Raw genomic sequence first — 16,209 nt, forward strand, 5'->3', positions numbered from 1 at the left:
CGACTCACAATGAGCCACTTGGAAAAAAAACTAAACCAGACCTGTACATCCCACTGCACCAGTCAAACTCCAAATGGACCAAAAAGCTAAATATAAAAAAATGAAACAGTACTAGAAAAAAATAAGTGAATTCTTTGGAACTGAGGAGTGGGCGAAACACTCCCAAATAAGATTTAAAATCCAGGAACAATAAAAGACAAAATATATACTGGAAGGAAGTGTTTATAACATTTAACATTTTCAAATATATAACTTGAGACAAACCAATAGTGGATGTCAGGGACAATGACAGTGCCTGTCTAATGGATGAGTACAGGGTTTTATTGAGGGGTGATAAATTGTTTTGGAAGTAGACAGGTAATTGTTGCACAACTTGCAAATAATACTAAATGACACTGAACTGTATAGTTTTTGGACACTTTAAAATGGATAAAATGATGAACTTTATAACAGTGCATTTTCTCAATAAAAATTGTAATTTAAATTAGGAATGTTAGAATTAATATTTCTAATCCAAAAGAGCTCAGCAGCTCCAAAAATCAAGAAGAAGGGGAAAAAAAGGGAATGCAAACCAAAACTACCCCAAGATCCATGTCTCACAGATCAGATTGGCCCAAATCCAGATCTGACCACAGCGGGTGGGGACGTGGCAAGCAACTCCACACACCCTGCGGGATGCAAAGTGGCGCCATCCCTGTGGGGCAGGGGCAATCCCAATTCTAGAAATCTATCCCACAGTTACACTGGCAAAAATGCAAACCCAGGCTATTCACTCTGACATTCTGTTAGCACAGACTGGAAACAAATAAATGCCCAGCATGAGGGGACCTGCTGGGTAAACTGGCACATGGCTTCTCAGGGGCACCCTACAGCTGGGCTCTGTGAGGGGCAAAATGTACCTTAGCTTACCATCTTTTTTTGTTGTTGTTTTGTTTGTTTTTGGTTAATCTTCACCGGAGGGTATTTTTCCATTGATTTCTAAAGAGAGTGGCAGAGAAGCAGAGAGACAGAGAAATACTGATGTGAGAGAGACACATCGATTGGTTGCCTCCCACATGCGCCCCAACAAGGGTTGGGGATCAAGCCTGCAACCAAGGTACGTGCCCTTGAACCTGGGATCCTTCAGTCGGAGAGCCAATGCTCTATCCACTAGTCAAACCAGCTAGGGAAAACTTACAGTTTTGATTTTGACAATAAATATAGGATGTTTTGCACAAACAAAGCTAACCTAAGAGAACATTCAATTTGTAGAAGTTAAAATAAATTAGTTTGTATATCAAATTGATGACATAAGCAACCAGAGAAATTGCTTATTCTAATTATATATATTTGAAAGAGAGAGAAACATCAATCAGTTGCCTCCCGTATGCACCCCAACCGGGACCGAACCCCCAACCTGGGTATGTCCCCTGACTAGGAATTGAACCAGTGACCTTCCATGCATGGGTTGAGCCTCACTGGCCAGGGCTCCAATTATATTTTAACTATCTTTAATGAGGAAGGCATAAAAACAATAACAAAAATATCAAACTTTAATCTTTAATCAGTAATCTTACTGTTAATAAGAATATTATACCAAAATAATTGTGTCCTGTAGAATAAAGCAAATAATGTCAGTGTTTTGAAGAACCAAGATTTTCATCTTAAAAGATGTAAAATGAAAAATTTTAAGGAAAAAAAATTTTAAATCTTAAATTTTGAATTGGAAACAGTGTGGACACATACTTTTTTTCCCTTTCTTTTTTAAAAAAAATATATTTTATTGATTTTTTTACAGAGAGGAAGGAAAAGAGATAGAGAATAATTAGAAACATCAATGAGAGAGAAACATCGATCAGCTGCCTCCTGCAAACCTCCACAACCAAGGTACATGCCCTTGACCGGAATCGAACCTGGGACCCAAGCCAAACCGGTTAGGGCTTTTTTTCTTTCTTAAAAAATGTGTATGCTGCCCTGACCGGTTTGGCTCAGTGGATAGAGTGTCGGCCTGCAGACTGAAGAGTCCCGGGTTCGATTCCGGTCAAGGGCATGTACCTGGGTTGCAGGCACATTCCCAGTGGGAGGTGTGCAGGGGGCAGCTGATCGATGTTTCTCTCTCATCGATGTTTCTAACTATCCTCTCCCTTTCCTCTCTGTAAGAAATCAATAAAATATATTTTTAAAAAAATGTGTATGCTGCATTTCAGGGTGAAGGGCCATGCAGCACCTTCATCTTGCATAGTTCAGTGAAAATAAATCCTATCTAATAAAAGAGTAATATGCAAATTGACCATCACTCCAAGACACAAGATGGCTGCCCCCATGTGGACACAAGATGGCCGCCACAAGATGTCCTGCAGGGAAGGGCAGTTGGGAGGGACCAGGCCTGCAAGGGAGGGCAGTTGTGGGAAGTTAGGGGTGACCAGGTCAGCAGAGGAGGGCAGTTGGGGGAGACCAGGCCAGCAAGGGAGGGTAGTTGGGGGTACCAGGCCAGCAGAGGAGGGCAGTTGGGGGAGACCAGGCCAGCAAGGGAGGGCAGTTGGAGGGGGACCCAGGCCTGCAGGGGAGGGCAATTGCGGGGGGGACCCAGGCCTGCAAGGGAGGGCAGTTGGGGGGGACCCAGGTCTGCAGGGGAGGGCAGTTGTGGGCAATCAGGCAAGCAGGGAGGGCAGTTAGGAGTGACCGAGCCGGCTGAGGAGGGCAGTTGGGGGAGACCAGGTCAGCAGGGGAGGGCAGTTGGGGGGGGGCCAGGCCTGCAGGGGAGGGCAGTTGTGGGCGATCAGGCCAGCAGGGAGGGCAGTTAGGGGTGACTGGGCTAGCAGGGGAGGGCAGTTGGGGGGGGACCAGGCCAGCAGGGGAGAGCAGTTGAGGGGGGACCAGGCCTGCAGGGGATGGCAGTTGAGAGCCAGCAGTCCTGGATCGTGAGAGGGATTGGGTCTAAACGGGCGGTCAGACATCCCTCAAGGGGTCCCAGATTGGAGAGGGTGCAGGCTGGGCTGAGGCACACCTCCTCCAAGTGCACGAATTTCGTACACCAGGTCTCTAGTCAATTATAAAATTGGTAAGATCGGGCCTAAACAGGTAGTCGGACATCCCTCTCACAATCCAGGACTGCTGGCTCCCAACGGCTTGCCTGCCTGCCTTCCTGATTGCCCCTAACTGCTTCTGCCTGCCAGCCTTATCACCCCCTAACCACTCCCCTGCCAGCCTGACTGATGCCTAACTGTTCCCCTGCCAGCCTGATTACCCCAAACTGCCCTCCCCTGCAGGCCTGGTCACCCCTAACTGCCCTCCCCTGCAGGCCTGGTCACCCCTAACTGCCCTCCCCTGCAGGCCTGGTCACCCCTAACTGCCCTCCTCTGCAGGCCTGGTCCCCCCAACTGCCCTTCCCTGCAAGCCCAGTTGACCCCAATTTCCCTCCTCTGCCGGCCCGGTCACCCTTAACTGCCCTCCCCTGCTGGCCATCTTGTGGTGGCCATCTTGTGTCCACATGGGGGCAGGATCTTTGACCACATAGGGGCAGCCATCTTGTGTGTTGGAGTGATGGTCGATTTGCATATTACTCTTTTATTAGATAGGATTTTCTGGTTCTGCCCATGGAACAGGCCTGGAAGCAGAGTGGCTGCCTGTGGTCTCTGAGTGCCACCCTCTCCAATCCCCTACTCCCAGTAAGAATGGGCTCTGGGGCAGGAGATATGGGGGGGCAGTGGTGGTGCTGGAACACGGAGTCATCGGGGGTGGGGGGGTTCTGTCAGGCCAACTATGGGATCATTGGAGCACTTCCCATCTGTCAGAGAGAAAAAGGCTGCACTGGACTAGAATTCCATCTAATGTACAGAAGTACCTGGTCGAACAGGAGCAGGAGGAGCTGAGGGGTGGTGTAGGGGTGTGAAAAGAGCTCAATCCTCAGGCAACACCCAGGGTTAGGACATTCTTATTCTAACAATTCACAGTTAAAGGTGAGAATGAAGAGGTGGCTGTCCAGATCTCCACACAGGAGGGTCTGAACATCAGCCCCTGACTGGGCAGGTCCTGGTGGAAGGTCACATCCCACAGCTTCCTTGTGAGAGGCTTGTCTTCACCTTGAGCGAGCCTGTCTGCTGTTCTCGTGCATCTGGAATAACATGTCTTTGGAATGTCAGAGTAATTTTAACTTCCAGACCCTCAAACTGGCCCACTTGTGGCAGGCCAGGACCGCGTGGAAACTCATCTCGTTGCTGCAGAGTCTCTCCTCGCTGTGATGGTGTGAACCATCCTGCACCCACCAATGTAAAGCAGGCATGTATCTCTACTTTCCTCTCTATCCAAGCCTAGAGATTTCCCTGCCACCAGTGGACTTCATGTGACCTTTCTGACATCTTCTCCTTTGATCCTAAATATATAAAAAGAACTGCAAAAGCACCTTCTCTGGAGCACTGTCTCAGTCCTTTGAGATCTTACTTCTGGGCATGTCCTCAAAATCCTAGCTCAAATAAATTCTTACTAAAGGCTTTTTACAAGTTTGAATATTTCTTTCGTCGCTAATTGAAAGAGTTATGCTGCTATGCTGGCTTTCTGGTGTGAACATTTTCAGGGAAACAACACTTAGCCTACTGGATGCAGGGGAAGTTCTTCTGAGGGATTACCAGCCCCGAATGTGGAAGTAATGACAACGGGGCCACCACTCTAATCAAGGGGCTGCTGTGTGCGATGTCCTCGGCGGGCAAGCCTTTTACGTGAAAGGCTGTCCCCATCCTCAAAGTGAGACCAGCCGACTGTGAGGACTGGGCACCCTGCAGGGAGTGTGTCCAACCAGAACTCTCCATCCAGCTTCCAGACCACAGGAAATAGAGGGGATAGAGGGACACGGCAGACACTACAAGAAGCTCAGGTGAACCCAGACTGCAGCCAGGGGATGCCTTGAGGAGGAGTGACCAGCTTCCCAACAAGCAGTGGCAGGAGTTGGGGGTAAGATGACTGGTCAGTTATTTGCTTCTCATTTCTCAGCTCTGCTCTGACTGCTGCCTTCCCTTCTAGCTCAGTGCAGGGGTGAGAGACAGGGTGTGGGGCAGAGGGGCAGGTGCTGGGGCAGGATTTGGTCAGGTGTGGGGTGTGATGCAGGGGCAGCATGTGGGGTTTGGGGTGGGATGCAAGGGAAGGATGTGGAGGTGGGATGTGGGATGCAGGGGCAGGACTTCCTTGATGTTCCCAGCATCTTTTGGCTTCTCTCCAGCAAGGTCGCTGGTGCAATGGTGTGAATGTTCGTTTTCCCCAAATCCATGTTGACATCCTAGTCTCCCAAGTGATCGTATAAGGAGGTAGGGCTTGCCGAAACCGGTTTGGCTCAGTGGAAAGAGCGTCGGCCTGCGGACTGAAGGGTCCCAGGTTTGATTCCGGTCAAGGGCATGTACCTTGGTTGCGGGCACATCTCCAGTGAGAGGTGTGCAGGAGGCAGCTGATCGATGTTTCTCTCTCATCGATGTTTCTAGCTCTCTATCCCTCTCCCTTCCTCTCTGTAAAATATCAATAAAATATATTTTAAAAAATTAAAAAAAAAAAAAAAGGAGGTAGGGCTTTAGGAGGAGGTTAAGACATGATGGCTCCATCCTCAGGAGGAATTCGTGCCCTTGCAACAGACCCCATCCCCCATCCCACTGCCCGTGAAGTTACAGCAGAGATGTGGCTGCGAGGGAGGGGCCCTCACCCAATTGCCCAGTACCATGACATTGGGCTTCCAGCCTCCAGACTGTAAGAAATAAATTGCTGTTGTTTATAAGCTCCACCCACCCGTCTGTGGTATTTTTGTTATAGTAGCTGGAATGGACGACAGAAATTGTTACTGAGAAGTGGGGTGCTGCTGTAACAATGTCTACAGCGTGGAAGTGGCTTTGGAACTGGTAATGGGTTGAGGTAAGAGTTTTGAGGTGTGGATGAAAAGGGGCGCATACTAAACCTGGTAAGTTCAGGGAAGGCCTGGCGTGGAGGCCTTGCAAACTCAGAGATCTAGAGTAACCACAAAGGTTGGTCTGAAATGAAAACTTTTTAAGCTAAAAGCAGTTTATGGCAGGTAGTCATGTCCTAGGCCAGCATCTTCCCTGACAAAGGTCAATCTTTATCCTAACTGAGCCTATTGTCTTTTTGCATCTACAATGACATATTGTTAGAATGTCAGAGCAATTTTCCTTTTTTCCGGACCCCTCAAAGCACAGGCCCCACTCTGCAGAGACCACCCTCATTGTTATTGAGTTAATTGTTGACTGTTAACTATTCTATACCCACCTATGTAAAAGAAGTATGTCTATCATTTTATTTTTTATCCAATCCCAGAGGTTTCCCCTGTGCTTTCTCTCTTCTCCCTAATCTATCACCAATGTATTTCATGTAACCCACTTGCTCCTTCTCTTTTGATTGTAATGTATAAAATAAGGTGCAGCCCTGGCTGGTTTGGCTCAGTGGCTGGATTCCCGGTCAGGGGGCGTGTGTGAGGCAACCAATTGGTATGTCTCTCTCACATAGATGTTTTTCTTTCTTTCTCTCTCTTCCCCCCTCCTCCCTTCTGTCCACTCTCTCTGGAAATCAATGGAAAAAATATCCTCAGGTGAGAATTTAAAAAAATTAATAAAAATTAAAATAAGGTGAAAAACTGCCATTCCCTGGAGCATTATCTCAATTGAGATTTTGCTTCCTGGCAATTGATAGAGGTCTATGCTAGGAAAAGTCTACATTGCATGAATGGACTGTTTTGGGTGATCCTAGTGACTCAGAGAAAAGTGGAGAGTGGAGAGAAAGCCTCCATCTTTAGAGAAATTTGAGCCACCATGAGCAGAATGTTGCAGAAATACGGATGGTAAAGACCATTCTGATGACATCTCATACGGAAATGAGGGTCAAGTTCTTAGAAGCTGGAGGGAGGGTGATGGTTGCTATAAAGTGGCAAAGCCCTCGGCTGAACTGCGTCTGTGGCTGAGATCTGTGGATGATAGAACGTGTGAGTCATGAAACTGGCTATTTGGCAGGAAATTTCTAAGCTAAGTCAAAGTTTTGAAGGAGTCGCCTAATATCTCCTGAATACTATAGTAAAATGCAGGAAGAGAGAAACGACTTACAAACAGAATTGTTCATCAAAAAGGAAGCAGAATGCCTAGCCAGTGTGACTCAGTGGTTGAGTGTTAACCTATGAAACAGGTCATGGTTCCATCCCTAGTGTGGGGTGTGCAGGAGGCAGACGATCAAAGATTCTATCTCATCATTAATGTTTCTATCTCTCTCTCCCTCTCCTTTCCTCTCTGAAACCAGTTATATATATATATATATATATATATATATATATATATATATATATATGTGTATATATGTATATATGTATATGTATATATGTATATATATATATATTTTAAAGGAAGCAGACTTTAAAACCTGGAAAATTCTCAGCCTATCCACATTGAAAGTAATGAGAAAGCTTGCTCTGAGGAAGCATGACAGGTGTGCCCAGATTTGATAAGGAGATTAGTATTAATTGGCCATCTCAAAGAAGTTAGGGTGATTTTCTACAACCCTGGGGAAATTAGCCAGCCCCCTACACAGAACCCAGGGCCCATAGTCCAAGACCAGGAAGAATGACTGAAGGCATTTCAGAGAGCATGGGGTGTCCTCCCCTTACAGGCCCAGAGCGAAAGGGCCTGCTATTCAGTTTTGTTTTGTTTTTTCCAATTAGCAATCATCGTGCCTCAGATAAATCTCATTGGCTATGATAGCCACTGCACAATGCTCCCCCACGTACTTGAGCCACCCCTTTAGGAGGCACAGGCCGTACACATTGGTGGCATGTGTATGAGCCATGGGGGCTGTTACTTCCCCCTAGAGTTTGGAAGTTGCAGTGGTGCGGGGGCTCATGACCCAGGCAGAGAGCCAGGCCCTACATGGGTGAGGCTGCTGCAGAGACCTCCCCACTAGGATGACCCAGGTGGATAGAGCCACTGGTGTGTTACTGCAGCCCAGGAGGGACCTCTACCCCAGTGGGCCTAGAGGCAGACATGAGGACAGAGGATTATTATGAGGTCTTAAGGTTTTGGGTTTGCTCAGGACCTGTCACTTCCTGCCCACCCCTTTGGAATGGGAATGTCCACCCCATGCCTGTCCCAACACCTTATTTTGGAGGCACATTCCTTGTCTGGTTTCACAGGTTCACAGCCGGAGGGCTGTGCCTCAGGATGAATTGTACCTGAATTTCTCCCGTACCTGATCTGCTCCGAGTGCCCAGCTTCCCTGTGCTCCTGGCACCTGGGGAACCACTGGCCATGCTCCTCCCATATGATGGCTCAGCGCCAGCCCTGGTTCCTCCTCTGAGCTTCCAGGTGTGCCACCTGATAATACCTTTTGTCCTCCAGCCACCACCTGGTAATGTCTTTTGTCCTCAAGCCCTGGTAGGATGCAGCTACTCTTGCAGGTGCTAATCTCTCTCCGCTGGAGCACCTCCTTCCACATGTGTCTGTGGTCCTGGTGTGGTTTCTGATACCCTGGTGTGTTAAGAAAATAAAAGGCTTTGTTTTTAAATGCATATTGAAGCATTTAGGGATCAATGACATTATGTCTGGTATTTGCTTAAAAATACTCTAGCAAAAAGAAGGCAGAAGAACAGGTGAAATCACTGGGACGGAAAAGCTGGCGGTGTTACAACTGGGTGACAGGTACACAGGTCAGTGTATGTCTGCAAACAATAGTCAACAAAGAAAGAAATCTAAGTAATATTATATTACAGAGTAATAAAATAAGATGTACATAATGACACTAATTTCACAACTACCCTCTTGCCTTTGGAACACCCTTTGTCCTTATAGAAATGGGGTCCTCAGGCTCCTTTAACATTAAAAATCACAGCAACCCTTTCTGTACCGTCTTTGACTTTAGCTTATGATTGACCACTCTACTTAAGGTTTATACATATCTCAGAGCTTGTAAAAAATGCTGTCTTTTTTAGGGAAAATACTCTGAAAAACAGTCACCAGCAGATGAGAAGATGGACAGTCCACACACATGATAATATCAAAATGCTCAGCCATAAAAATAAAGGCCTTTTATTTGGTTTTTCTATGCCATTACAGGAACACGGGGCAATACCCTTGATCCCCCTGGGAGCTGCAGCCACACCCACACTTGTTGCTGCAGCGTCTGTGAGAAGCCTAGTGTCACATCCTGACACACATGGCCAGGATGAAGCTCTGCTCTGGGTCATGGGGTCACCTTCTTGTAGGTGATGTGAAGATGCTGAGTCATGGGTTGGGTAGTGGTTGCCATGGAGACTGTCTGTTCAAGTTTGCCTTCAGAATTCAGCCTGAATTTTCGGGTAATCTGAGCAGAACAAAACAAATACAAAACATCTTAGTTTTATCTTTCAAAGATATAACAAATGCTTGAGGTCTCACCACAGGCCAAGTGTTCCTGCAGGGGCTGTGACAAGTCACCTTAGTTGTGAGTCAGATGACAGACTCTGCCCACAGAGCTACAGCACCTGCCAAGATCCAGGTGTCCTCGCCTTTCTCTGTCCCCAGAAGACCATGACTTGGTCCCTCCCATTTTAGGGTACTTAGAAGCCATCTTCTTTTTTCTGTCAGTAAATTATACACTTGATCAGGCAGAAGGTGACCTTCCCACTTCACTCTACAGCTTGCACTGATGTTCCTGGAAAACTTAGTAGCAGCACTTAGGAACAAACTATGGCGGCTGTTTCCAAAAAGTAAACCTGTAGCAAGCAACCTGTGAGAAAACCTTCTCTGCCTGGGATGTCTGCAGAGTGAGGAACCACGACAACTGTTGAGAGATACTTCGATGGTCACCCTTTCCAGTGTTCCAGAACATTCTGGGGGCTCCAGTAGCACATGAAATAGGAGTGTCGCTTTGAGCTGCAGACAACTGTATTGTAATTGGTCAACCATCTGGCAGAGAAAAAGCCAGATTTTAAAGAGTCTATTTAAAGGAATCAGAGCCGAAACCGGTTTGGCTCAGTGGATAGAGCGTCGGCCTGCGGACTGAGGGGTCCCGGGTTCGATTCCGGTCAGGGGCGCGTGCCTTGGTTGCGGGCACATCCCCAGTGGGGGGTGTGCAGGAGGCAGCTGATCGATGTTTCTAGCTCTCTATCCCTCTCCTCTCTCTTCCTCTCTGTAAAAAATTAATAAAATATATTTAAAAAAAATAAAAATAAATAAAGGAATCAGAGAGTCACCAAGGCTGCAAGGACCAAGGTCCCACAGGAAGGGAGTGCAGAGGGGAGACCCAACGTGGCTCCATTACCTGCCCCTTCACGGTTCTCTCTCTGCACTGCTGGAGTGGCTTTTGGACACATGCAATCACACCGATCTCACTGCTCAGGGACCCAGTGAGCCTGTCCCTCAGCCTTCAGCTCTGTCTGTTTGTGCCAAAATCTGTGAGCATCCCATAGCAGCCACCTTGCTCCCACTAAAAGCAACTTGGCAGCAAGAAGCAGGTGAGCAAGAGATGGGGAGACAGCCTGGGAGCAGTCCTGTGGCTGAGACACTGAGGCCACCTCTCCCTGGGTCCCAGGAAGAAGGCAGTGTTGGGAAAAGCAGGTGAGGGGCTGCCCCATGCGCACCCCGTCCCAGCTGTGCACACTCGCAGAGCGTGGCCTCCTGAGCACTGTCACCCCATCTCAGGGATGATAATTAGCTGTCGCAGTGGCTGGCTCAGTGCCAAAGCTGGCAATGGCAGTGCTTTGCACAGGCTCCCCAAAAGCCACTTGTCAGGTCCTTGGGACTTTGTATCCCCTTGAACTTTCTTGTGCTATTTTCCTCTTCAAACTAAAGTTATTTGGAAATATTTAAATTTGAGGCAGATGTACATTGCATTGCTCAGGCTCAATAGACCTCTTCTGGTGCCCGTGGTTCCAGCTATCAATCCAGTGAGGTCACTAACAATAACTGTGGGCGTCCTGAGGCTTCCAGGGGTCCATCTGAGCCATAGACTGGTCCTTATTTCAATAAGGTGGGGTTGGAAGCAACTGTTGGCCTTGCTGACTACAAAACAGAGCTTGCGCAGGCTACTGCGAGCCCACATTCTGGAGAGGCTGCCACAGTGGGAGTTCTACTTCTCAGACAAGGGCAACTCCGAGCCTCTGACACTCCAGGAAGACAATCCATCTCTTTTTTTTGGGGGGGGGGAGGAGGGGGGGAATCGCACCCAGACTCACTGGATCAGAGGCTGCATTTCAACAAAACCCCTTGTGGATGAAAGGGGCCACGTGCTGACCTGACAAGCTCAGGGGAGGCCTCCATGGCAGTCTTGCAAACTCTGAAACTTAAAGTAACCACAAAGGATGGTCTGAAATTAAACTTTAACTAAAAGCAGTTATGGTGGGCAGTTCCGTCCTAGGCCGCTATCATCAACCTTTACCTTAACTGAGCCTATCTGTCTTTTTGCATCTATGATAACATACCCTTGAAATGTCTGGGTAACTTGTAACTTCCCTTTTTCTGGAGCCCCTGGGGCACAACCAAATATGCTGAGCGCCAGGACAGATACCACACATTCCTTCATTATCATATTAACTAGTGACCCAGTGCACAAAATTCGTGCACATTAAAAGGGGATTAATTAGAGGAAATAATTTAATATTGCTATTTGCCCTTTCTCTATAATAAAAGTGTCAGAGATGAAAGAAAATTAGTAAAATGTATATGAAAACCTTCCTCCTGTCAGAGTCTGGGGCTCCACGGGACCCAGAGTTAAGTCCCCGCCCACTCACATGCACCTCAAAATCGCGTGAGACCCAGACCCGGCTGCCCCCACCCTCACTGGGCTAGATCCAGACCCAGCCAGTCCCACCTCTGTCAAGCCCTGCTGGGCAGGGGGATAGCCTCAGGTCCCCTGGCCTGGCGCCAGGACGGGGGGCGTGGCCTGAGGTCCCCCAGCCCAGACCAGGGCGGGGGAGGGGTGCCTTGAGGTCCCCTGTCAAGCCTGCCAGGTGGGGGACACGGCCTGAGATCCCCTGTCAAGCCCCGCTGGGTGGGGGGCATGGCCTGAGGTCCCCTGTCAAGCCCTGCCAGGCAGCGGGGCGGGGGTGGGGGAGGGTGTGCAGCCTCAGGTCCCCCGGCCCAGCACTGGGAGGGGAGCCCAGCCTCAGGTCCCCTGTCAAGCCCTGCTTAGCGGGGGCATGGCCTGAGTTCCCCCAACCCAGCACTGGGGGTGCACCTTGAGGTCCCCCGTCAAGCCCTGTTGGGTGGGGGGCAGGGCCTAAGGTCCCCTTTCAAGCCCTGCCAGGTGGGAGTGCAGTCTGAGGTCCCCTAGCCTGGTGCCGGGGTTGGGGGCATGGCCTGAGGTCCCCCAGTCTGGCGCTGGGGCGGGGGGGAACAGCCTGAGGTCCCCTAGCCCAGCACCAGGATGGGAAGTGCACCTTGAGGTCCCCTGTCAAGCCCCACGGGGGTAGGGGAGGGCACAGCCTCAGGTCTCTGCTGATTGCTCGTTAAGGCTCCTTATGGGGACTTGGCCTCAGCTGTGGGTGCAGCCATCCTTGTGATGGAGTGATGGTCAATTAGCATATTCCCTCTTTATTAGACAGGATTATTCATTCTCCGGAGCATTATCTCAATTCGTTGAGGTTCTGCTTCCCTGCATATGTTGACAGTTTGGCTCAAATAAACGCACAAAAATTCTTTACAGGTTTCAATGGTTTTTTTATGTTAACACCCTAGATTCACTGGTACATTGAAGTGTGAGAACTGGTATGAGTGATGAGCAGTTAATTTGCTTAAAGTGTAGCTATCATCACAATATAAGCAGAAGGGCCTTTCTGAAGATTCCTGGGTGGAGTAATGAACACAGTGCTTAAAAAACGGCACTGGGGAGAGATCAAAGGTTGTGGCCACAGGGACTTGGCAGTGTGGGTGTAGCCTGCTATCACTGAGGAAGAAAGGGCAATTCTCTGTGATTCATGGAATGTGGGAGGTAACGGGGAGGAGGTCAAACACAATTCAAGGCTATGAGCCCTTGTTCATTCAGCTCTAATTCTGTGTTCAAGACCCCAGGCTGGCTTTGCTGTTTAATTAAACAGAGATGGTCCTTATTTTTAAGACATTCTTTAGCTGTCCTAGTTGGTTTTCAACAGGCTGTCAAGACCATTCAATGTGGAAAAGACTTTCTTTTCAACTAATGATGCTGGGAGAACTGGATATTCACACACAAAAGAATGAAGTTGGACCCTTATCTAATAGTATATACAAAAACAATAACTCAGATCAGAGACTGGAATATAAAAGCTGAATTTATAAACCTCTTAAAAGAAAACATGAGCAAAAGCTTCATGACACTGGACTGGGCAACGATTTCTTGTAACACCAAACACAGTCAACAACAGAAAAAACAGACAAACTGGACATCATGAATATTTTTAAAATTTACTCTATCGATAGTGCCTTTTGATATATAAACGGCAGCCCACAGAATGAAAGAAAATATTTGCCGGTCCAATACCTGATAGTAGAGGTAATAGCCAGAATACATTAAGAACTCTTCCGATCCAACAACAACAAAAACAAACAATCCTGGCCTGGCCAATGTGGCTCAGTGGTTGAGCATAGACCCATGAACCAAGAAGTCACCGATCCAATTCCTGGTCAGGGCCTATGTCGAGGTAGCGTGGGCTTGACCCACAGTAGGGGGTAAGCAGGAGGTGGCCAATAGATGTTTTTCTCTCATCACTGATAGTTCTTTTCTTTTTTAAAAAAATATTTTTATTGATTTCAGAGAGGAAGGGAGAGGGAGAGAGAAAAACATTGATGATGAGAGAGAATAATTGATCAGCTGCCTCTTCCACACCCCCTACTGGGGATCGAGCCCACAACCCGGGTATGTGCCCTTGACCAGAATTGAACCCGGGATCCTTCAGTCCGCAGGCTGACCCTCCATCCACTGAACCAAACTTGCTAGGGCTCATTGATGTTTCTGTATCTCTCTCTCCTTTCCTCTCTTTCTAAAAACATACTTAAAAAAAAAAAAAGAAAGAGTTCCCAACAATCACAAAGATTGCTGCTGGAATTTCATTGTAAAAAAACAAGCAAACAAACAAAAACCCCCAAATAACCTTGTTCAAATATTGACAAAGGACTTGAATAGACATTTCTGCAAAGATACATGAATGGCTAACAAGCCCATGAAAAGATGCTCAACAGCACTGATCATGGGAAACACAAATCAAACCACAGTGATGCCTCCTTACTCATCAGGATGGCTGCTATCAAAACCCCAGAAAATAGCCGAAACCGGTTTGGCTCAGTGGATAGGGCGTCGGCCTGCGGACTGAAGGGTCCCGGGTTCGATTCCGGTCAAGGGCGTGTGCCTTGGTTGCAGGCACATCCCCAGTGGGGGGTGTGCAGGAAGCAGCTGATCGATGTTTCTAGCTCTCTATCCCTCTCCCTTCCTCTCTGTAAAAAATCAATAAAATGTATTAAAAAAAAACAAAAAACCCAGAAAATATCAAGTGCTGACGAGGACGTGGAGAAACTGGAGCCCTGTGCACATGAGATAGGAACGGAAAATGGTGCAGCTTCTGTGGAAAACAGTTTAATGGTTCCTCAAACAATTAAACACAGAGTTACCACAAGACCCAGCAATTCCACTCCTGAATACAGACTGAAAGAATTGAAATCAGGGTCTCAGAGATATTTGCACACCCATGGAAGCGATCCAAGTGTCCATGGACGGAGGAAAGTTTAAACAAAATGTGGTCCATTCACACAAGGGAATATTAGCCTTAAAAAAGAAGGAAATCCTGCCACGTGCAACAACATGGATGAACCTTGAGGACATTATGCTGATAAAATAAGCCAGTCATAAAAAGACAAATATTGCATGATTCCACTTATATGAGGTACTTTAAGAGTTGTTAAAATCACAGAGAAAGTAGATGGTGGCCGCCAGGGACTGGGGGAGGGGAGAAAGGTGAGTTATGGTTTCATAGGTAGTGTTTCAGATTTACAAGAGCGCTATGGGGATGGATGGTGGTGATGGCTGCACAATGTGAATTATAAAAATCACTGAAGTGGATACTTGAAAATGGTTAAGATAATAAATTTTTTGTTATATGTATTTCAACTCAATATAAAAACATTGAAAAAGAAAAAAAAAGTTGGGTGTGCAATAAACTCAAAGGCATTGTTGCCAGCAGATTTGTGCTATGAGAAACACTGTTAATGCAGGTCTTCAGGATGAAGGGAAATAGTACCACGGGAAACTCAGATTGACAGGAAGGAGGCAAGGGCAACACAGAGAGAAAATAAATGGATAACTAGAAGAGATTACTTCCCCTCATTATAATTTGTTTGGAAGTCACCTGACTATTTAAAGCAAAAGTAACAATACCATGAAGGTTCCTAGTGTAGTGTGTTTGTGTGTCCATCTCCCACATGGACCAGGTGTGGTGACAGCAGCACAGAAGGAGAGTAAATGGAGTTACAGAGCTGTGAGATTAGGACCTGTGAAATGGAAAGGGGAAAGTTCAGCTGCAAAGTGAACACAGGATTATCCAAAATCAGGTGGGAAATGGGAATGTAATGGTATAATACTGATTATAAGTTAAGATGCAGATAGCCTGAAAGCAGCCATTAAAAAAAAAGATAGTTAAGAAACTAACAGAGGAAATAAAATAGAATGCTAAGAATAATTAATCCAAGAGAACATAGTAAGGGTCAACCCAAGGGGAAAAATAAACTCACAGGGAAAGGCCAACCCAGGAGGGGAAGGTCAACCAGGCATGTGAGACCAGCCTTTGGTCAGCCAGGTCACTTTGCAGAGTGGAGCCCTTCCCTTGTCCCCGCCTCCCACAGGCCTCACCTCTGCCTACTCCCTCCTTTTGCAGAAGAGCACTTTTTGTTTAATTAATAAAACCCAATGTTAGTTCTCTAGCGAAAATAACCAAAACCCTGATAAAATAGGAAGCCTCTGGCAAGAAGAAAAAGAGAAGACAAAGAAAATCCAAGGGGACATATGTGTCACTTCTCCAAACTCTGAAAATCTTGATACAAGGAGCCGTGAATTTACAAATGAAGTGAGGTAGGGCCTGGAGACGAACAGTGGAGGCAGAAGCAGCATCCAGGTCTGGGTCCCTTTGCTCCTCAGTGCCCAGCCCAGACATGTTCCCAAAGGGGTCACCACTTAGTCCTGTGGAGGCCACCCTTGACAGGGGGCAGAAACAGCTAAGGAGCTCTATGAATAACTGATACCAAAATGGACAACATCTGAAAAAAT

The 16,209-nt window shown here is 47.3% G+C and overlaps 1 protein-coding gene across 5 annotated transcripts in view; it reads right to left on the reverse strand.

The window, feature by feature from the left end:
• Nucleotides 1–8,695: 8,695 nt before the first annotated feature.
• Nucleotides 8,696–16,209, reverse strand: part of THAP4 (THAP domain containing 4) — a 44,392-nt gene continuing 36,878 nt past the window's right edge. For 4 of the 5 annotated variants that reach the window (XM_080670010.1, XM_080670011.1, XM_080670013.1 and 1 more), the window contains exon 6: nucleotides 8,997–9,306. In XM_080670010.1, coding sequence (XP_080526136.1) covers nucleotides 9,187–9,306 — 120 coding nt within the window. In that variant the 3' untranslated portion in view covers nucleotides 8,997–9,186. Of the gene's footprint in view, nucleotides 9,307–16,209 lie in introns of all 5 variants that reach the window. The other variant, XM_080670014.1, reaches the window with a different exon arrangement.

This window comes from Plecotus auritus (genome assembly GCF_963455305.1).
Source record: "Plecotus auritus genome assembly, chromosome: 5".
In the NCBI taxonomy this organism is placed as follows: Eukaryota; Metazoa; Chordata; class Mammalia; order Chiroptera; family Vespertilionidae; genus Plecotus; species Plecotus auritus.